This window comes from Centruroides vittatus, unplaced genomic scaffold (assembly GCF_030686945.1).
Source record: "Centruroides vittatus isolate TY-2023 unplaced genomic scaffold, ASM3068694v2 scaffold_1444, whole genome shotgun sequence".
NCBI classification, from domain to species: Eukaryota; Metazoa; Arthropoda; class Arachnida; order Scorpiones; family Buthidae; genus Centruroides; species Centruroides vittatus.
Window position 1 is genome coordinate 1430196 of NW_027122679.1, and position 23897 is coordinate 1454092.

General features: G+C 31.6%; 1 protein-coding gene across 1 annotated transcript; it reads right to left on the reverse strand.

Annotated features, from left to right (window-relative positions):
• Positions 1 to 144: 144 nt before the first annotated feature.
• On the reverse strand, positions 145 to 22095 carry LOC136987088 (serine hydroxymethyltransferase, mitochondrial-like). Its single transcript, XM_067284750.1, has 12 exons — positions 21972 to 22095; positions 20863 to 21027; positions 20523 to 20602; positions 10635 to 10835; positions 10473 to 10554; positions 6959 to 7081; positions 6752 to 6891; positions 6519 to 6681; positions 5028 to 5127; positions 3324 to 3479; positions 458 to 565; positions 145 to 390 (listed from the first exon to the last, which is right to left on the reverse strand). Exons 1-12 carry the CDS (start codon positions 22008 to 22010, stop codon positions 260 to 262), a joined length of 1488 nt encoding a protein of 495 aa, XP_067140851.1. The 5' UTR covers positions 22011 to 22095; the 3' UTR covers positions 145 to 259.
• Positions 22096 to 23897: the final 1802 nt, after the last annotated feature.

Genomic DNA, 23897 nt, shown 5'->3' on the forward strand with positions numbered 1-23897 from the left:
AAACCAATCACAAATCTTTTTGTTTTGATCTATTCCTAGTTACTTGCAGTAGAAAAGGTATCTTATTAAATTTGATAGATTAAAATCTTGAAACTCTATGTCATTAGTTTCAACTACTTTTGTCGATAAAAGATGCATTTGAAATTTTATCAAAGTACATTTATATAATCGTTCTGTACATTTTAGTCAGTCACAGACTACAATTTCTTATAGTTTTTTATCAAAAGTAGATTTAGTACAAATTTGAAACCTTACAGGATTAATGATCAGAAAATCCCGGCATGGGAAATGTCTCTGCAAACTGTCGAACGTCGTCCTTCAGCTTGGATATCTTCAAACGCGTTTCCTCGTCCGACGTAATGAAACTCTTAAATTCTTTAATCGTTTTACCTGAAATGATAATTTTTATTTAAAACACCAATCTTTTTATTGGCAGACGAGAGTTCAAAATCCATACCCGCTCTTTTTTTGGCATCCAGAGCGATGACAATGGCACAATCGATAAATTCCACCACCTTCTCGAAATCTTTTTCTTTGAACTGTCTAGAAGTCAATGCTGGAGCACCTGCAGAGCATCTGGTTTATTAATAAGGAGAAGCTTAACTTAATCAATCCCTATTTTTGTAATTTTATTCGACATTGTTGCCTTAATAGAAAATCGTTGTTATGCTCGTAAAAAAAAATAATGTGCATTTAAGTTTCTAAACATATGCCCATAGAGCAATTACAGACATTTTTGTCATTGTCTTGCTATCATACAAATGAAAAATGGCAAGACAGAGGAACAATGTAATTATTCAATTGTCACCAACAGCTTAATTACTGAAAAACAGAAAAAACAAAAAAATATAGTATACAAAGAAGATTCTGCAACTTTGAAAAGAGATGCACTACTATTATATTGTTGTCAGAACATGCAAAGTCCATCAGTGAAATACTGACCAATCAAAAATGTACAGTAGACCCCCCCCTATAACACTGTAGATAAATTCCATGTTATATGAATCTGTGTTATAGGGGGGTCTACTGTATTGACAAAATGTTTTTTGCCTTAGCTTTATAATCTTTTTTAAAATGTCATTGACTTTGCATTTCTTATCATATGTACCGTACAATGAGAGATTTGATTAATCGGTCACCAATCATCCAATGCCAGACACAAACACTTATTATGGTTTAAAATTATGACAGCCTGACCTGTTTTCTGTGAGAATTACAGGTTCTTGGGACAAATTCGAATCCATATCACCATAGCAATAGGCTGATACCATATCATGCAATAATCTGCTTGATTTTGTTATAGATAAAAACTATGATCCAAATTATACATGTTAAAATGCTAGTATTCTGTGAGTAGGAATTTGAAAGTGTAATTAGGTAAACCGAACATAGTCTGTGTTATGCCATGCCAAACAAACATTGCTCTGTTATAACTAGCACAAATGTTTCACGTTCGGTAATGTGTGCAACCAATATATTTTCTTTCCGACAGGACAATGCAAGGACTAAAAAGATTTCTCGTACTCCAAGCACGTAGCTTTTGCGAATTGTATGTATATACAGTGGTACCTCTGATATACGAGTGCCACAAAATACTATTTGAATAAATCGTCAATGCAATTTGTGTTTAATGTTTTTGCAGATTTTTCAAATCGGTGATCTTAACATTATCTTTGGACTGATTAAAGTGTATGCAAAAATTGTAAACAAATTAGTAGTGTACAGCTGCATGTTCCATCCAGCACCACTCTGGTCCCTTACATGCTAGATTAATAAACTTCCACCATTTTAAGTAGAAATAAATTTCATTTTTGACGGGCTACAGCTTATATGTAGCCTGTCAAAAATGCAGATGATTGTCTAGAGTAGATTACTACCTTTTAGTACCATATTTTATACTAATTTAGTTTGTTTTTTGCTTCGTATATTTTTAAAAATGTTTAAAGAAAAATTTCTCAGGATCCCAATTAGATTAAATGCTTATTGTAATTTTAACATCCCAACTTCATTTGAATGAGGTACAGTACAAATATAAACTTTTAGATAAAATGTTCTATTAGTAAACAGAAATCATACAAATAAAATTAACAGACTAATACACAATGAAAGATCTTTTCTTAGTCAAAAATCAACTTTTTAAAAACATTATTAGTTTGATGTTAATAACCAAATCAAAAGTATACTAAAGCCTGATTTTTCCCCCCTCCTTTTGATTACAATTTGTGGCAACAGACGGTTCCACCATGCAAACAGTAAGGTCATTTTTTGTACTAAATATAAGCTTCAATTTTTCTCACATTTACTTGAGCCTTTGTTATAAACTTTCTCTGTCAATGCTATATACATCATCATTTTCACATCTTTTAACAATTTGTATGTATGTGTTACAGTAAAAACCCGTTTTAACTAGTTGAAACTAGTTTTTACTGGATGTCATTGTTAAAACTAGAATTTACTGCTAATCAAAAATGAATTTGAGTTAAAACTAGTTTTAACTAGACAAAACAGGTTTTAACAAAATGGCTTAGTAAAAACTGACCAAGGTCATTCAGCTAACACGTTGCTATAGTGTATGATGAATTTCATATCGCTTTAATTAATGTTAATAACACAGATGTGTGACCAATATTTTCAATAAATATCGTATTAAATAATACAAATGTTTTAATCCCAATCATCACTTTATTTATTTCCCCCCAAACACATTTATGTAGTTAAATTAGTTTTATCTAAAATCAAAACATGTACAGCAGTAAATTCTAGTTTCAACTAGTTAAAACGGGTTTTTACTGTAACATATGCACTACATAAATACAAATTGTATACAATTGCCAATACAAAATAAACCTACCTGTATGCATGTGTGCATAGGTGTGGTCTAGTATTAGTCATGGTGGATTTGCATGTAGGTCTAACTTATTACTAATTTTGTGTTTCCTATCACTGCAAAATTACTTTTCTGAAGTAGACCTTGCATGGATTTATTCCGAGAAAAGATAAAGAAGTCAAAAAAATGACAATGAAGGAGATTGCTCATTCCTCTGTATAGTGAACTCCCATTTAATGTACTATCCTATAATGTGAATTTGTATAAAGCAATGAAAAAATTGCAACTAGTACTCATACAAAATTCTAATTTTGTCATCCAGGGGTATGTTTCTTCTTCTAGGCCTAGGTTTAAACTTGCATAAAATCGTCTGATTATGTGTGTTGATAACGTGGAACACATTATATGGGACTTCACTGTATTTATAAATGAAATTCTGTTACATTACACATACTATCATATGTTAAAGTAACAAGAGTAGACCTAAATATCTTACCAAGACGGACTCCACCCGGTACGAGAGCGGACTTGTCACCCGGACACGTGTTCTTGTTGGCTGTCAGGTTGCACAGATTCATCACGCTCTCCAGTCTGGCTCCGTCCAACCCATTTGGCCTCAGGTCGAGAAGGAGCAGATGATTGTCTGTACCTCCTGTTCAGAAAATAAAAGTTTAAACTAGAAAAAAATTACCTAAAATTCATGGTTTTGCAATGTAAATAGATTGTTGAATTAATTAAATACATAAATTAAAGCTTGTTGTTCAGGAATAATTTTTATTCTGTCTACCACACAATACAATAAATAATACATGGGTGGCCTAATAGTTGGTTAACCATAATTAATTGCAGTGTACATTTTTAGTTTGTAATGAGTAAATTAGTTAGTTAATTGCATGTTTCCACTAATTTTGTAAAAAAAGCCATGTTCTAAACTTAAACTTGATAAATACAATGGACATCCAATACAATATTAATACCCAAAAGTTTTATGTACTCTTTCTGGAATGCATATTTTAATTTGGTAAAGAGCAAAAAAAAACTTGCACATTTTCTATTCGTTAACCGATGTTGAAGCCTTTGGGGTTTTTTTTTTTTTTAATATATTATTCTTTTAGGGAAAATCTTTGTCGTGAAGTGCCTGAGCTGTTAATTTAATTTCATAAATGATAGACCATCTGCAAAAGAAATAGGAAGTCATTTTATCAAGATCAGTTTTTGAATTCTGAAACTCAACTGCCGAGTTTGTACGATTAACCTAATCGTGCTCTTTCTATAACTCCTCTACTGGTGTGAAATCAAATATCTGTAATTGACATTACATCTAAGCTGCTTGGGTGTGCAGCCACGCAGACTTGAACTTAAGAAGTTGCACGGGTGCTATTACTTTCCATACACACAACCGACAGCAAGATATCTGCATACAAAACATTAACGACGATCCAAATATTTTTCATATACAAATAACTGTAGTGGTTGTAAGAGATATTGTAGTTTCTCCTGCAGCAAAGTCTAGAAGAGAGAGGTCTGCAGACCTAGCGGGCCAGATTCTGCAGGAGATTATGTAATTGGCAAAGAAGTCTTCCAAAAACTAGAACGTCCACGAGAAAGAAGTAATAACGTCTACCACAAAGTGGAAATGTGGGATGTATGCAATATTATATGTTTCACTTTAATGTCATTGCAAGTTCTCACTGCATGGTGACTTTTTTGGACACCCTATACAACAATAAATGTAGATGATGTTTACGCAGTATGAATTTCCTTTTCTTTGTAAAAAATAAAAGAAAAAAATTCAAGAAAAATTAACAATTAAATACAATATTTTTACATAAGTGTAAACTTAATTCTATGTTATATCATTTTAAGTAGGAACATACAACACATTTCTTACGTGAAAGTTTTTTGCTCGTGCATTACTGTGTCACCCGGCTATAAAAAAGTTACAGGGGACATTGTCTGTAATTGTTGTTATCTAATCTAATAATTTTCTTCCATAAAATATCAGTGATTATAAACATTTATATTTTCATTGTGAAATCAAAAGTTGTTTACTATGTACAATTTATGATTTTATTTTCAATCAGATTTATCATTATTTGTCCTTGATCTCGTGGAATTGAGAAGAATTTGAACAACTAACTTTCACTCAAATATTTTTCTGTTTAACTTGTACAGTAAAAAAAGAAAAAAAAAGACTTACCTGAAACTAAGGTGTATCCTCGGTCAATGAGAGCCTTAGCCATAGCTTTGGCATTACTCAAGACTTGTTGCTGATACTGACGAAATTCGGGTGATTTTGCCTAAAAAAGTTTTCGTTAGTATCATCGATTTTCCAAAATAAAATATCGATTTGTTTCAAAACAAGATGCTTAAAAGCGGTCCTATATTAAAACTTGACAATAGCTCTTTAGATACGTAATAAACAATCAAATACATTTTGTAGACTTTTGACAAAATTCAGTTTTATTTCACACACACACATTAGTGTACTAAAAATTAAAATGTTATCAAACAACCAAAGAGCTTTTTGTAATAATCTCTTCCGTCTCGTATTAACGCTGTAATAAAACAGTGGTTCCCAAACTACGGAGATTTGCCGACCCTTTCAAAAACATTTTTAAGCTTGTACACAAATACGTACATTTGTGTGTCAAACATACGGAAGGAAGTGATTTGTATGCATACTAATTGTAGTACTGTAACAGCCTGGGGGCAAAGGGGATCTCAAAACTGCCAAATGTACTGTAATAATAATTTTGTTTATAAATACATGTGTGTTTATTGTGTACAGTAAATTTATAAATCATTGTTTTATTATTTCCCCGAAAAATTAAGCGGCCCAAAAATAAAACAGATGAAAAGCTAGTTACAACACAATTATCAAAAATTAATAATAAAACCATTATGGTTCTCTCATTAAAATCAGTATATTATACTTTTGTCCACTTTGGAAGTTCTTATGAACTAGAACTTGTTATGGTCCTAGTTCATAAGAACTTCCAAAGCGGACAAAAGTCTAATAATGTCTAAAGTGGGCAAAAGTATAAGTAATTGATACATGTTTCTTGTCATTAATGTTCTATCAGTATATTTTTAGGAAAATAAACATGCATTACTAGATACTTTGGAATGTTTTGCAGGTTCTGGAACGCCTCTGCAGATCCCAGTTTGGAAAACACAATAATAAAGCATTCTTATGCCTATCTATCTTAGAAGTACTGCAAATTTATTACCGTATTTTACGGACTATAAGACGCACCTGGATTTTGGAGGCAATTTTTCGAAGAAAAAAGTGCGTCTTATAGTCCGTAAAATACGGTATTATGTAGTCTCAGAAATATAAATTATGCAATATTAAATTTTTGGATGTAATAACTGTTTTATTTGTTATCAAAGTGAAATAATAATCTGACTTTTGTATGTTGAAAGACTATGATAGTATGATATATACTGCTTCTTTGTTTTTTTAAATTTTGTTAGTCAGATTGTGCAAGAAATATCCATTTACCTTTATGACAAATTGAGTTGCCAACCTATTAATGGATCTGATTTGCACAATTATAAAATTACGGGTCAAGCAGCTGTAGAATTTACTGGAGATTTACTGAAGGCGAATTCTTTCGTATTTATGCATTTTACATAAGTTTTAAAAATTATATTAAAAACGGGAATAAAAATTAAATTAATTTACCTGTTTTAATGCTACGGCCACAGAGGCAATTCCGTGATTATGAGGACCGCCTTGCAAACTGGGAAACACTGCAAAATCTATTTTTTCTTGAAAATTATATTTGATTTCTTTTCCATTTTTATCCACCTCCTTTACTCCTTTCCGATAAAATATCATTCCCGCTCTGAAATATTTTTTGATTTTTTAATTCAATTAATTAAAATTCTCAAAACTGCAAAGAAATTTCAATTTACCTTCCTCCTCTCAAAGTTTTGTGAGTGGTGGTGGTGACGACATCCGAATACTCAAATGGACTCGGAATGACCTTTGCGGCCACCAGTCCGCTGATGTGGGCCATGTCCGACAGGAGAATGGCCTTCACTTCGTCGCAGATCTAAATTTAAAAAGTTGCAGTTAAAGATTAGAAATCAAAGTAACAAAGAACAATGTTGGTTACTTACCTCTCTAAATCGTTTGTATTCTAAAAGTCGGGAATAGGCACTAGTTCCCGCTATTATTAATTTGGGACGAAACAATCTGGCCATTTTTTGCAGACTATCATAATCTATCAGCCCCGTTTCTTGCTGGGAAAAAATTTATATAAGAATATTTGGATTGTCATTATTTTTCTATCAGGTCAGTCCATAAGTCCGTGCGCATTTTTATGACCTTGAGAAAAAATCTTGTTTTGCTGTTAAAAATGTCAGTCTAATGTGATAATTTTTACACCGAAGTGTTAAATTGGATCTCATTCGTATAATACTGTTCAGAATTGTGAACATTTCAGTTTTTTATTTTCGTTAAAATGGAAGTAACCGACGAATATAAAAGACACGTTTTATACTTTTTATTTGGTGAGAATGCTACAAATGCAGCCAAAAAAATAAATACTGTACATAATCAAATCGTAATTAGTTCAAGGACTGCGCAGAAGTGGTTTGAAAGATTTAGAAACAACGATTTTAGTGTGGAGGATAAGGCTCGTACGGGAAGATCCGTCGACTTCGACGACGATGCTTTCTCTGCACTAGTCTGCACTGTAAAAAAGGCTATTTCTGAATATTTTGATTCAAAACCAAAATCATTTTACGAAGACGGGATTAAAAAGCTACCATCGAGATGGAAAAAAAATGTACAAAATAATGGTGAATACATTATAGATTGAAATAAAATTTAATTAAAATCTTTTGCTGCTTTTTTGTAGATAAAAATACGCACAAACTTATGGACTGACCTGATAATTAGTGCTAGTCAAACTAAGGGTCATTATAAATTGTTTGCTGGAAGATGGCCAGATAAGCGGTTAAGGTGGCAACCTACAGCTCTGGGGAACCAGGATCAAAAAATCGGCTATTTTTTGAAAGGTGGTCCATCCAGATACTTCGGACCCCATCCCTCACAACCAAACAAACTGTCCCATTGTGGGCGTGGCCAAACCCATAATGAGCTTGCTAAAACATTCTTAATGCCCATAGAGCAGAGAGAATTAAATTTATATGTATTGTTTACTGGTAATTCAATTTTATGCAAGTTTAATGCAAAACTACATTGATCATCAGAAAAAATTATCAAGAAATAAGCATTATATTGCATATATTTTGATTATACATAAACTATAGTGTGGTACTTAAAATAGGAAAAAAATAAATCACTTACTTTTTTGTGGTCCTACCCACCGGAACTATTTTAACTGATCTCAAATTACTACAGAAGAAATTTGAACTTGATATATTAATATTTAGAGGTAGCTCAATGACCACAAAGTTTATAAAAAGAGCAATTTATGACAAATGAAAACATACAAGACCTGTTTTGGTAAAACAGACTTGTTTCACTGTTTTGGACAATTTATCTGTTTATTTTGGTACAGGCAGTGTCTCTCTCTTTCTTGCTGTCTGGATAAGCCTGACAGTGCTGTTGAACAACTTGCAGCAAATACTGAAGTTGTAATTCGTCGTGAGACATTAGGCCACTGAATTTCTGGATGAGTGCGACCATGTGTTCTGCATGGTTGTTAACAACTTTAATGGATGTACTGACTCTGCAGCCTTCTGGAAGTTCTCTCTATCTTTCCACAGGTCAGGATCTACAGTGAGAAATGTATCTGGGATTTCCATTAATTCAGAGTCTGTGATTTCACAGATATAAAGTCCTCAAGATTTTTTCCCATGAATGTGTCCAGGTCAACACCGATTTGCTTGATGATGACACTGAACAGAGTCACACTATTTTGCATCACTGTAATCATTAGCCTCTTTGTTGTCTTACACGGTTGTCGAAAAAAACTAAAGCAACAAAATCTGGCAATAAATACTATAAGTGTCTAGAAAATCTGAGAGATGCTGCCTTGGATATTGTTGTATTGATTGCTGAGTATTCAAAAAGTGATTTCAGAAGATGGTCGTTGTTAGGAGCAGTGGCTGCCATTGGAACTGAAATCCAGGCTTTCAAGTATACAACAAAGACACACACATCCTGTAGTCCTTCTCTTCTTTTTTTATTGCTGGAAAAACATTTGTAGCAAAATAATGATCACAAGTCATGACAGAAATTAATTTTGTGGGAATGTCATGTAACTAATGTCCAATTAATTCAATGATTTATTTATTGAGATGACCAACTACAGTTTTACTAAAATGGACACATTGTGGTTCAAGCTTGTGATTGCCATATGCTCATCCTTACTATTTGGAACCTATAAAACTTCGGTGACATTGAGCTACCAGTAAATATTCACTAATAGAGTAGATTTTTGGCACAAACTTTTTCTATATATATATATATATTTGAATAGAAATAGAGGGTAGGAGGTCCACATTTAAAAATTGTGAAAATAAGCTCCACACTAATGAACTATATTGTGTTTAATGTGTAAAATAATAATATTTTCATGCCAACGGCAGTCTTGTATCTCTAACAATTAGGAATCAAAATTTGTCAGGTGCCTATATCTATGTGGCTATTTATAAATTACATAATGCAACATTATAAGGAAATGCTGCATTATGCAAGTTATAAGAATAAAATAATTGTACTTAGAAACAATTCCTAAAGGAATTAGTCCAAATTAAAAGCTTATCAGTTGAACAGCATTAATGTATGAATATATTTTACACAGAGTGTCAGTAGGTTATTAACGACAAGTTCTCAATGGCAGTTGTCATTTCAATATTTAAAAATTTGTAAAAATACAGTTATTGCAGAATTAAAATTATAAAATAGAATCATTTAATGCAAAAGTGGCAAGATTAGTTTAGGGGGTACCTGCATATTGTGGGCCTTTAGGCACCATATTTCTAAATGCACCAGTGGGTGGGAAAATAATACCAATTTTATACTTTTCAACTAAGTAATTTATGGACAACCCCTATTCTTGAGTTTGAAAAATGTTCCAGCTCAACATCTTTAATTTATAATAATAATTTTACTATTAATTGAAGATTTATTAAATTCATATGTTCTGGAATGTCCTTTCACAAGTGATCATGGATCTGTGATATATATCAATTTGTGTTAACAGATGTATGGAGTTCAACCTTCTTCCATTTGTTTAGTACTGTCTGATTTAGGCACGCTAAAAATGGCACCCTTAGTAACTGTATTAATGACACCAAATTTAAATTTTTACTAGTTTCCATTAATACTTTTCAATGTTCTCTTGGCAACTCTTCCATGGGCAATCTAATCACTTAATTTCTGTCACTTCATGGCAGGCCATAAACATGACACTTATTCTACATGTAAGTTGTAGTAATTGTATATAAACATCATTTTCTGTTATTTTGTTTGACTTGGCCGACTCTAAATGTTAATTACATACAGAAGTAGGTTATTGTAAATTCTGTGTCAACAATACAGAATTTACAAGAATTACAAATCTAAGTAGATAAATCCAAATGAAAAAAAAATTGAAATTAACAGATAATTAAACTTTTTAATTGAATGTGATTAGTTTAGTTTTCTGTTTAAACTTACATTTAGTTTGTAACCCATTGATTCAAAGTATATGGAAGTTGCGGAAACTCTCTTCTGATCGCTCATGTAGCCGTGAGTAAGACTGAAAAATTAAATTAATAAAATTTTATATGAAAATATATTATATGGCTGTCAAAAAAGTATTTCGTTCTTTCCGCTTACTGGCCACCGTCGGGTAAATCCAAACCCATGAGGCGATCGTGAGGTTTCAGTAGACCGGTGTAGGCGGCAAAATTTGCGGGCGATCCGGAATACGGTTGGACGTTCACGCCCCATTTTTCTGGATCCAGATCAAAAGCTTCTAGCGCTCTTTTCTGACAAAGAAGTTCTATTTTGTCTATAACTTCGGTTCCACCATAATATCTAAATAGGGAATGAAATTTATTTACCAATTGAAATAAATTATTATTTAACAGAAATTTTAAAAAATTGATTTTAGAATATATTTTGGATTTTCATTTATCATTCTTCTTCCTTAAGTTTTGTTAAAGTTGTTAAAATGTGGTTATCATTAACAATTTAAATGAATCATCATCCAGAGAAATATCCCTGATATAAATGTTAATTGAGCCATTCACAAGCCAAATCGATTAACTCCATATTTCAAATTTTATTGTCAAAGTACTTCATATACTCTTAACTTTTTATATTCATAATAACTTTCTCTAATAATAAGTATTAATACCACTTAATGACAAAATTTTATTGGCCATTGAAAAAATTTATTTAGATTGGCTTCTGAAATAAATAAATAACTCCATACTGTAACATAAACGTGTCGGAGCACACTGCGATTGCAATGCTGCAGTGTGCACCGATCAATGCCTTGAAGATAATGGTAAATTATTTAAAGATAACTTCTAACTTAATCACTGGTACTAATGACAACTCTATATAACCTTTACTTCTGGTGACAAAACTTTAATAAATTGTCAAACGAATGCTTTCAACCCTATCCAAGGTCTGATTCAGGTTACAGAACAATTCCAAAACCGGAATGCTAAGAATAAAGTGATGAGATATCATTAAATAATAAATTATTTAATGTTAACTCATCACAAAAAGTAAGTAAAATAAATTAGTTACACTCCAACTGCCACAGAAGTAAATATACTTGTGAGATATCGAATGATTTTTTAAATTTTGGTGGCAATTATTTTTAGGAGAAAAAAGAATGTTATACCATTACACCGAGACGGATAAAACTAAAAATAATTTTTTAATTCCTCCTATTAAACATGATTCATAAAAAATTTAAGAACAAATTGCCATGATGAGACCTCAAATACAGCTGACAAAGAAGACATCATTTATGTTGCCGAATAATCAATTTAAACAAAATAATAACAACAATTGTAACAGTAACAGAACAGTTATTATTCATTTTTGCAAAAGGTCTTTAATAAAAAGTATATGATAATGAAATTTCTCTATAATAAAAAAACTATGTAAAAACTGAATTCGATGTTACTATGTTTTTCACTTGCCAAATCAATTAACTCCTTCAATCACACCAAAATCATAATAATAATAATGATTAAGGCATATCTATGCTGTCTTGTAGCTTTTATTTAACGATATATAAAATGTGTATCTACAATAATACATTCTACAATGTTTATTTGAATTTCTTTTTTAAAATTCCTTTTAAAATATAATGTACAGTAGACCCCTCTGTAACACAGGTTTGTATAACACGGATTTGTATAACACGGTGAAAAAATTGCAATCGTGTTTGTATAACACGCTAAAAGTGACTCGTATAACGCGGTAAAACGTCATTGCCGACTCGTGACAGGATTGGTCGAATCTGGACCAATAGCAGATATTGTACAAACCGTCGAGTTTAAACAAGCACTGGACCTACTAAAAATCATTTATTATTCAACGGCCATAAAAATTATATTTTTATTAATGATGTCTCCAAAGTTAAGTTATTTTTCTGCAAAAAATTCGCTGATCAGGAAACATGCATCCGCCGTTCGATGAGCTGCTCCGCAACAAAAACAAGCTTAAGCAATGGCGTCGTCGAACGGTGCACACTTGGTAAGTAATCCTATAATTTTTTGTTTATAGCACAGTTTATATGGATTATTCCCAAAAAATTATACATGATTTGGAAATGTTGAGTCAAATTAGTCTAGAATCAATTAATTTTATGGAAGAAAACCTTTCAAACAGCCGTAGCCCCTAACTGCACACGTGCCGGGCTGTGATTGGTTCATGTATTTAAGTAACTCATACAACACGAATTCATATAGCACGGAACATATCTACTGTGTTATAGGGGGGGTCTACTGTATATTACTTTGTCACTTTAACTCCATAAAACAAAAAGTGGAGAAATCTATTTGGCAAGTGAGCAGTACAATTATTAATATACATTTTAAAGTGTTTCCAAACAGGATCTTCCAAAAAGAAAATTACAACAATTTAAAATGGTAGCAATGTTAATTATTATCCAAGAACATTGTAATGTACATGGACAATTTTCCAATGTTTTACATTTTCCCATTACAATTTCTCAAAGTGTGCACCTTGTGTCACATGATACATGTTCAACTAATATTCAAATTCTTTCTATGCTTGCTACAGCTTACCTGTTATCACTCCTCCTACAGTGGCCACAATCCTACAGCTCATGCAGCTTCACGGCTGTATTCTGCAGCTCCTGCAGATTACTCATGTTGCACAATGATGAGTGATTCTGACTATCTAGGATAGGTTTTTGTCTTTACAAAACACAAAATGCCTTGTCTGTTGCGGAATCACCAGTTTTGTTTACGGTACTTCCTAGAGGTACAGTACATGACCTAGAGATAGACGACAAGACGTTCAAATGCAGATGGGAGACTGAACTCGGACAGTTACTCTATTGATTGGTGTACATCACATACTTCTGAGATAATAATTAACATAACTACAGTAATTTAAATTCATATATATGTGTGTATATGAATTCTGTTTGTACTAATACTTCCATTTTGTTATTACACCCTGAGAATATGATCCTATGAGCTAATGAGCAAAACAAATGTAAATAAAATAGTTTTAATGAAATTCAAAATGATTGTTGGTGTATTTTAAAGATTAAGAATATCTACTCCATGTGTTCCACTTAAAATGTTTAACCTTTCACTAAGGATTATACTAATACAATAAATAAAATATTATGTCTAAATGCAAAATTATAAACAAAAATCACAAACACTAAATATAAATAAAAAACCATAAGCAGTATTAGAAACAGGATTCATAAATTGATAAGCTTTAATGTTATTAAGACAGAGAATGACATATTAAAACTATTTTCAACAAATATGTTTAAATCATTGAATTTTTTTTTTACCAATGAATTACATTTCCATGAAATTTCTTTAAATAACAGTAGAGACTCATGAATTTTTGGATCAGGATATATGCAAGTAGGTGATAATTTCTATCAGAAAAAATAACTGCATATGCAAATAAAACAAAAGTATTAAGAATTAAGTAGTTACACCCAAGACCTAGAAGAACTCGCTAGCCTGGTATGTTATCAATCTTGTTTTACATTTTGTGGTCGAATTTACAGGCAGAAAAGAGGGGTTCCGATGGGAAGTCCCCTCTCTGGAATTCTTTGCGAGTTGGTAGTTAGAAGGTTGGAAAGAGAAGCTCTACAAAATTTTAAGGAAGATATCATACGTTTCATCAGATATGTGGATGACGTTTTTATATTATGGAGAAACAGTAGCAGGATACATGAATTTTTGAATAAAATCAATAATAACAAAGATGGTCTTAGATTAAAGTTAGAGCAAAAAAGTTCCATGAGTGTGCACTTCTTAGACATTAATATAAAGTTCATGGGAGATCATTTGTCCACAAGTGTATATGTTAAACCTACTCACACCCCGCTATATATACCAGCACAGTCCATGGATCCATATCGATATAAAATGGCTGCGTTTCAAACTTTGATAAGAAGAGCCTATTTGTATTGTGATAGAATCGGTGACAGAAATAAAGAAATTGAAAGAATATTGCAAGTAGCTCAGACCCTAGGTTACAAGAAAAGCACCATGGTAGGATTACTCAAAAAATATGAAAAGAACGATGAGAAACAAGGATTAAATACGGATCACAATAGACGCTTGAAGTTTACATATAACAGTAATTTGAGCAGTATTATGAAAGAAGTGGCTAATAAGAAACAAGCAAGAATGATTTTAAAAAGAGCCCCAAATTTATATAAGATATTGAGAAATGATAAGGATAGAATAAAGACAGAAGAGAAACCAGGGGTCTATAAAGTTCCTTATGAAAACATCCAGCTAGATGTTAAGAAAGACTACATCGGTGTCACCAACAGGAGCTTAGGGGTAAGGCTAAAAGAACATCGGTATAACGTAAAAAAAGGATCCAATACCACGGTTTTGTCACAAATGTCGCAAGTCCAAGGTTCGATAGTAAAATGGGACGAGGCAACGATTATAAAACCGGTATCTTCCCCCACTTTATCAATGACAGCGGAGAAGATTGAAATATATAGGAGTAGGCTACGGGAAGGATGTTTGAATGCAAGAGATGCTGAGAGCCTGTCGTCGGCGTGGAAATACATGATTAAAAAATTCACCGAAAACTCATGCTAGAATCAGTTATGGGAAGATTTATTATGTATATTATATTTTTTAGTTTATTTTTATTTATTCTCTTGTATATTTTAATTTTATATTTTATTCCGTCTCTATTGTATATTTTTTAAATTTTTGTTCTAAAAATTTTGATTTAAATATTTATATTCTATACATGGAACGTTTCTGTTCCATTATCGTTTTTTGTAGACCTGAAGATGGCCTGTTAATCAGGTTGAAAGCGTTTGTGATTAAAATATCTAATTCTCAGCAAAATTAAGGTGTTGTATTATAGTATTAAGAATGTTTTCATTATTTTATCAATTCAATTCAACTTACACTTTGTTATTTAAATTTAACATACATTATGCATCATTATTTACTTATACTTTTCTTTAATTCACATAAGTAACACAAAAATCTTTTGTCAACAAAACTAAGTAAAAGACTTAATACTAAAGTAAAGTATAATTTTGATTCTTCTCAGTTATTCGCGCCCAATCTTAAATTACGAGTGATGTAGCCACATGGACAACAAGAGGTAGCATTTTCCTCATTAATGCTCTTCTGTCTCTCGCTCTCTATTGACCCCAACTGCCACCCCACATTTAAATGGTGTAAAAAAGCCACACGTAACAATTAGGAACAAGAAACGACATCCCAATCTGAAGTATTAGCGACAAATTATTAAGATCCGGATCAAACCAGACGTTAGCTTATTCTCGAGTCCTATTTGTTCAATGTTCTCCAATTATGTTCAAGCTGTCTGAATGCTTGATTTTCAAAACACACTGATTGTGACAGAAATTTCAAAGATAATAAAAATATTAACCATAAAAAATCTTACTTCATTGAAGTAACCATTAATAAATCTTGCATTCCCAAGCACTTTCAGAAAGACCATCTTTGCATGTGCCCAAAGACTGACTGTCATTCTGGAAGTGCTCGAGAATGCAAGATTTATTAATGGTTACTCCAATAAAATATGTTTTACTTGATTATGTAAGATCTTGGATAATTTCTTGACCTTATTAATAACAATACATTTTTTATACATCTATAAATTCCTTTAAAAAAATAAAACAACAACAACAATCCCGAATCTTAATTCTTAATGGTAAAACATTAAGCATCATTATATTTGTAGAAAAGCTATTTCCATTAAATTAAAAATTCATTTGCAGGAATGAAATGAGGAAAGCTCATTCAAAGTTTGGAATAGAGCCATATTAATATGACATAATTAACAGCCTCATTAGCATAACTAGTTAATGTGGTTCTCATAAGGAAATGTCTTTCACGAGAAAAATTCTTCTTCTTATATACTTAGGATTACATCCAGGCCCGGACTTAAGGCGATTGGAGCAATTGGGCCCAATCGGGCCCCGCACTTGAAGGGCCCGATTGGACCCCACATCACCACCAAAATTAACAAAAAGTTATTTTTCGAAACTTAAAGCAAATTGCTTTTGACAATAAAAGATAAATTATAAATTATTCAAATAATTAAAAATATATTTATTTTAAGTTTGCATTGATGGATTAGATTTATTATTGTGTTTATTATAATATATATACATTATAATATAGAAAACGGATACCCGTAAGTGTCGTTTTTGACTAACGTTTAAGTAATCGGATAGTACTATCTTCTCCCTCAATTATTCTATTCTACATGCGTCTTACTCGGCGCACTCGCATTCGTTTTTTGGCATTAGTTATCATTGTGCTGCGCTCGCTATTAAGTGGATGTAGCTACTATCAAATGTCAATTGTTTATTGCATTTGCAGTTCTCAATTCTTCTAATCGTTTTAATTATTATTGTCGTATTTTGTGACTACAATTACTAATTGTTATTGTTAAAAAAGGTAAGTACTAATTGTATTACATAATATTTATTAACAAGAAATTATATTTAAAATTAAAAATGTAAGTATATTTTGTGATTAAAAATGCATTTAATTTTTTCATTAGATGTCGAATCCACTAAAACGAGAAAGAGATGTGGAAAGAAAATATAAAAGTGGTAGTCTAAAAAGGAAATTAAGTGCAAAAAGGAAAATCGAAAGTGAAAAACTCAGAGGTGCTTTGAACAAATTTTTAAAAATAGATAATGATGACAAAGGTGAAGAAGAAAATGATGATAAAAATAAAGAATAACAGGTAAAAAATAAACAAGAAACACAATTACACAGACCGGAACCGGAAGAAGCAAATATTGGAATGAAAATGGAAAAACTGAATATAACTGATGATCCCGCTTCTTGGCCCGGGATTATTACTCAACAAATAAGAGATTATTTAGTTAAAAAAGGTCCTACAAAAATTATCTTAAATGAGTTTCCGCGGCAAGAGGATGGAACACACTTTTCAAAAGTGCATTTGAAAAGAAAGCTTACGAATGGTGAAATAATAAGCCGTCCTTGGATAATATACTCTGAATCAGAAGACAGAATATTTTGTTTTTATTGTCGGCTATTCAGTATGGGTGCCTCAATTGCACTAGCTACTGTAGGATTTAATAACTGGCCAAATATATTAATAGATTAGCCACACATGAAAAATCAAAAAATCATTTGGTAGCTATGTTAAAATGTACAGAGCTTCAAAAAAGACTTTCTGCTGAGCAAACAATAGATAATGTTCGACAGTTGTTGTTGAACCAAGAAAAAGTTTGTTGTATGATATATTTGAAAGATTATTTTCTGTAGTTCAGTTTTTAGCTGAACGAAATATCGCGTTTAGAGGATCCGTCGAAAACCTAGGCGATGCACGAAATGGAATTTTTCTAGGAATACTTGAATTACTTGGAATATTTGACCCAGTAATGCAGGATCATATACAAAGAATCGCCACAAAACAAATACACCGAAGTTATTTAAGCAAAACAGTACAAAATGAAATAATAAACCTAATAGGCAACAAATTAAAAAATAAAATTATTGATAGAATAAAATATGGAAAATATTTTGCTGTGATTCTGGATTGTACTCCAGATATCAGTCATCAAGAACAAATGTCTCTTAGCATCAGATATGTTTCGGATGGAACATTACCAGGCTCGAATATCGCTATATATGAACAATTTATCAAATTTATACATGTAGAAAGCAGCACAGGAGAAAATCTATTTTTTGTGTTAAAGAAAGAAATTCAAAGTTTAGGGCTTGACATCAACAACATAAAAGGGCAAGGATATAACAATGGTTCGAATATGAAGGGTAAAGACCAACAACTGCCGAATTATCGGGCAAGCAAATGGCTATAGTAATATTAATAATTTAAGTTAATTTGGTACTAGAGTTAGGCGTTAGGCGCCATCTCTTGCTAAATTTTAATAATTAGAATGGTCGTACGGTAATCTTATATCAACTGGAAGGGAAGATCGGACCGAAGGTCCGGGTAGCGTAACTGGTAACGTGTCTGCACGGATAGCAGAAGTTGCGGGTTCGAATCCCGCTTCGGGCCGATTCTTTTCTTCCAGTTAAGCCTAAATTTATTTAAATTATTTAATTAAAATTCTAATTATTAAAATTTAGCAAGAGATGGCGCCTAACTCTAGTACCAAATTAACTTAAATTATTAATATTACTATAGCCATTTGCTAGCCCGATAATTCGGCAGTTGTTGGTCTTTATATATAACGGGTTAGTTGTTTATTTATATGAAGGGTAAAGTCTCCGGTGTTCAAGCTAGACTCTTAAAAGAAAATCCAAGGGCATTTTTTACTCCTTGTGTTTGTTACAATTATAAACTAGTATTGGGAGATGTAGCAAAAATTAGTCCAGAAGCTTTAACCTTCTTTGGTATTCTCCAACGCCTATATGTTTTGTTTTCGGCATCTTCAAAAAGATGGTTAATACTTCTCAGATATATAAAAGAACTTACTGCGAAGCCTCTTTGCGATACCAGGTGGGAATGTCGGATTCAAAGCGTAAAAGCAGCGAGATACCAAATAGGTGAATTTTACGATGCTCTTTTCGAAATATCAGAAATTACCGAAGATCCACAGATTAAAAGCGAGGCAGAATCTCTTGGAAATGCAATGAAAGACTATAAATTTTTAGTATCACTGGTTTTTTGGTACGATTTACTGTTCCAAGTCAATTATGTAAGCAAGGAACTTCAAAGTAAATCTGTAGATGTATCCATTGCACTTTCTTCATTTGAAAAACTTTTAAAATGGTTAAGCGACTACAGAAATACTGGATTCGAACAAGTTTTAGTTCAAGCAAAAACTCTCGCAGAAGATTTGGAAATATCTACAGAATTTGAAATAAAAGGCTTCGGAGAAGAAAGAAACATTTCAATTCCGAAGGCGACGATAAACCTATTGTAGATCCGATAAACGCATACAAGATATCTTTTTTAAATTTTGTTTTAGATAAAGCTACAGAATCACTAAAAGATTGTTTTGAACAATTGAAAAATCATAATGACTTATTTGGGTTTCTGGGAAAATTTCAAAATACGGAAAAAGAAGCACTTGAAAAACATGCAGCTAAATTAGAAATTTCTCTAACAGATTCTAGGTTCACAGAAAATGATGCACCAATAGTGAAGGAAGCTGATATAGATGGGAAAATGTTAGTTGAAGAAACGGAAGCTTTAAAATCTATCCTTCCATCAGAATTTTTTGAAAATCCATTTAAAATGTTCAAATTTTTATCGGAAAATGACAGAGCAACGGCATTTCCAAACTTGTTTATTGCTCTCCGAATATATTTAACAATTCCAGTGAGCGTTGCTTCTGGACAGAGATCATTTTCCAGGCTAAAACTAATTAAAAAACTATCTGAGATCGACAATGACTCGGGATAGATTAAATAGTTTAGCAATTATGTCGATCGAAAGTGAAGAAGCAAGGAAATTGGATTTTCAAACTAATTTAGAAGAATTTACATAACAAAAACTTAGAAATATGTAAATTTATATTCAATAAAGTGTAATTGTTTTTGTATTTTGTGCATTTTTATTTTTTAATGTATGTAGAAGTTTGCCTATCTTATGATCCATGACATTTTATTTATATATATATAATTTGCATTTTATTTAAATATTTAATATATAGAGGGCCCCGCAAAAAAATCCAATCGGGTCCCGCACTTATTGGATCAGGGCCCGATTACATCTATTCCCTAAGAGAAACTTTACATTATGTAATTATAATTACTTTCATCTAAGTTTGATAGAAATTGCACTCTCTTAAGTGATCACAGTCAAGATTTTTCTTAAATGATCTTTCTAAAGTGAAAAATAATAACTTAAAGTATCGACATTATAATTTAATTAATATTTTGTAAATACAGAAATGCTCCCCTTCTACAAATTATAAATTTTAATACTATAAAAGCTAGAAATGTCAGGTTTTAGTAGAATAAAGTTTAACAATATTCAGTTTGCGTTTGTTAATATTATTGAGCAAGATTTTGATACCTCTGACCTGGATAACCTTCCGAATACTTGTTATTGAGACAAGATCCAAGAGCTTCTAGACAGGCTCTGCTGGCAAAATTCTATAACAAAACATTCTATAAGAACTTTTTAGAATATAATTAATAAATTATAATTACGAATCAATAATTTTTACTTTAAATGAAAATTTTATATGCAAAAATAATGAATAATATATGTAACTTTATGGATTTATCAGAATTAAATCACTCATTTAAGTATTTAATGATATATTTTAAAGAAAAAGACTGTTTAATTTACATATTTATCTTAAAAATTTCTTAAGATCATGTAATTTTGAATCAGAAATGTTCTCACTTACTTCCGAAGCAATTAATTCTAGTCCGCACAATTGTCTCTGCTTTTCTTCTCGAATTAGCGACCAGATTTCCGGATCGTCTTCCGCCAGAGTCTCCCGTCCCGTCCAATTTCCAAAACATTGCCAATAACCGGCAATGGCACCTTTTTTTATTTTATAAGTAAAATTCTAAAAAAGTAAATAAATGAACATTCTAACTCTACAATTAAAAATATTGTTATTAGAAAAAGTTATAAAATAACAAAAGGTTGAAATATATCATGATTGTATTGTAAACCGACACTTAAAATTTATTTGTTTTGTATAAAAATAAAATTCCACAGAAAAAATAAAAACCAATAGATGTAAGGAAATGTAGCATATTTGAAAACAAGAAAAAACTATTTTCTATTATTTCAATACCCTTGATCTTAAAAAAACAAGCATTCAAAACTAGATCAACAAGAGAAACCCCAGAGGCTAACAGGTTTTACATGACCAGTGAATGACCTGCTTTAACAGACAGACACTACCCTTTTAAGAAACAACTTTCGAAATACTCTTTTTGTAATCCCTTATCATTCTTTTAACAATATCCCTTACGTCTTGCATTTTATTTGTTTATTTTTTTAGTGCACTTCTCTATATTCAGTTTACCTCACATAAATCTTTAATTATATTACCAAATGTTATATATATAATGATGCAATTTAAAAATAGGGATGTAAGGTAGGGGCGCCATTATGGCCTACCAAATTTGGACTAATATTTTGACAGACTCCAATTTTCCTTCCAAAATATGACTGCTATCGCCTAGACTTTAGGCCATTTTTTTGGGGGGGGAAATTGATGTTTATCAAGATAAGTCCAAAATTGTTGGGCCATAATGGGGCACCCTACCTTGATGTTTTTAAAATAATAAATAAAAGAAAATTGTGTTCAAATTAGAGGTAATTCCTATATGAAGACAGATTAATTAGAAGGAATTTTAGGAGTGATAATATACAATTCCATACGTGTCAAAATCCGTCATTAAAGTATAGTTTTTATAAATTCGGACATATTTAGCATCTTTAACGTTGGTTAATCGTAAATTTCTACATTAATTTCCACGAAATACGCTTAAAACTCACCGTAGATCTCAAAGAACGGATTATTACAGATAAAACCATTTCTACTCGGTCTTTTAAAGATAACAGGTTTCGAAAGCAGGCACTCGCTTATCAAGTTTAAAGGTCCATCGAGGAACAAGACACGTGTTCGGTATAAACATATGTACTTTGTACCCCCAACGGATGTTTTCGGAACTAATAATTCGATACCGATATCGAGCAGAGAATTCTTTTTTTTTTTTTTTTTTTTATTACAAAAAAATTTCATCGTTTTTATCTCCTTTATTGTTTTCGCATTCCATTCGTACGAGTATTACTCGTTATATATCAAAATGTGTCAGTTGTCGTGACAATTTTTGTTCGCTTCCGTGAAGAAAAATCATTGCCGCTCCGCCGCTTCATGCATTATGCTTACGGAAGTTTTCGAGAAACTTATGCATTTATTAAGCGAATTCAAACAAAACTTTAAGGAAATATATCTCGAAATCTTTCATTCGTGAAACGATTTGGATCGACAAATAATATTTGTTTAATTAATTACAATTATATTTAGATGCCGAGTCGGAATGTCGTTTACTTTAACCTCCCTGGAGGATTAACTTATAACGACTTTGATATATTATTAATTCATTAACTGATTGTTATCAGTTTCTTTAACTAAATACAGTTTCCAGATTAATATTATATAAGTCTAATTATTATATTATTGAGATGAAGCATTAATATTTATCGTAAACATTATTCTTTTGCTATCGCGTGAGCATTATCATTAGCTGTTTCATTATGGCGCCTGCAAAGACGATGACAATCATCCTTTTTCTTGTTGATAGATGCCGAAGAAGCTTGAAATTTATTTTATATACTTCAGATCTTGAAGAAAAAGGTTTAAAATTGATACGTAGGCTATACATTTCATATGAGAGATGGGAAAAAAATTTTTTAAATGGAATTTTTCATATACTCTTACGTGATTCAATTTTCAAAAATGGAGAAACTGTACATGAAAATATTGCTTAGGATATGTTAATATTTAGTACACAATATATCGTAAATCTCGTTGATTAACGCTTGAAAGGGTAGCTGCTGCCGCACGGTCTAGATTGTTGGGACCCCATTTCTTGGTCCGGGCGATCTGCTAAGGGGATGCCTCCCGAGTGGACTTTAACGGAAAACAGGTCCTCATTTAGTTATTAGACACGTGAAGAAAACACGGAAAACTCCACGTGGCCAGCAGTTGGTCGGGCTCGAACCCGAGATTAACTACCAGTGTTCTGTAGTTTTATCCTTTCGGCAACTGTAAGCAGTGTTCACGGGTCGGAAAGAATAAAAAAAAAAAAAACACATATAAAAAGAAATCAGCAATAGATATTAGTGATGAAACGTTATTATTAAATGAGATTATTTTAAATAATAAATCAAAGTAAATAAGTAGGACTCTAAGGATGAAACATTAATTTAGAAAAAGCAATTGAAAATCTTAGGACAGATGGAGAGGTTTATTAGATATTAACGTAAGAACTTAATAGACAGAACACAAAGAGAAATGATGATGCGACTGGAAAGTCACGTCGATATTGTTTCTTCTGAAAATATATCGAGTCAAAACAAAGATTTATAGGCAATAATTTGTGAAGGACATCATCGAGAATCAAAGATTATGCTTTGAAATTGGAGTTTAGGATAAAGCTGGCAGGAGCTGCTTTACGACTTTCCAGGCATTCGAACAGGAGATTAAGGGAGGAAGTCAATAATTTTCAATTGTAGTATGATATAAAATTTAAATTGTAATAAAAGCTTAAAAGAAAACAGAAAAAAATTCTTTATTTTTCAAAACAAAAGTTTAAAAATGTATTATTATAAAGAAACATTAAGAGAATGGCTTAAGGTTATATTATTAATTATTAATTTATAAAGGCAAAAGTCTTAGTGGTGAGTATTTTAAAAAAT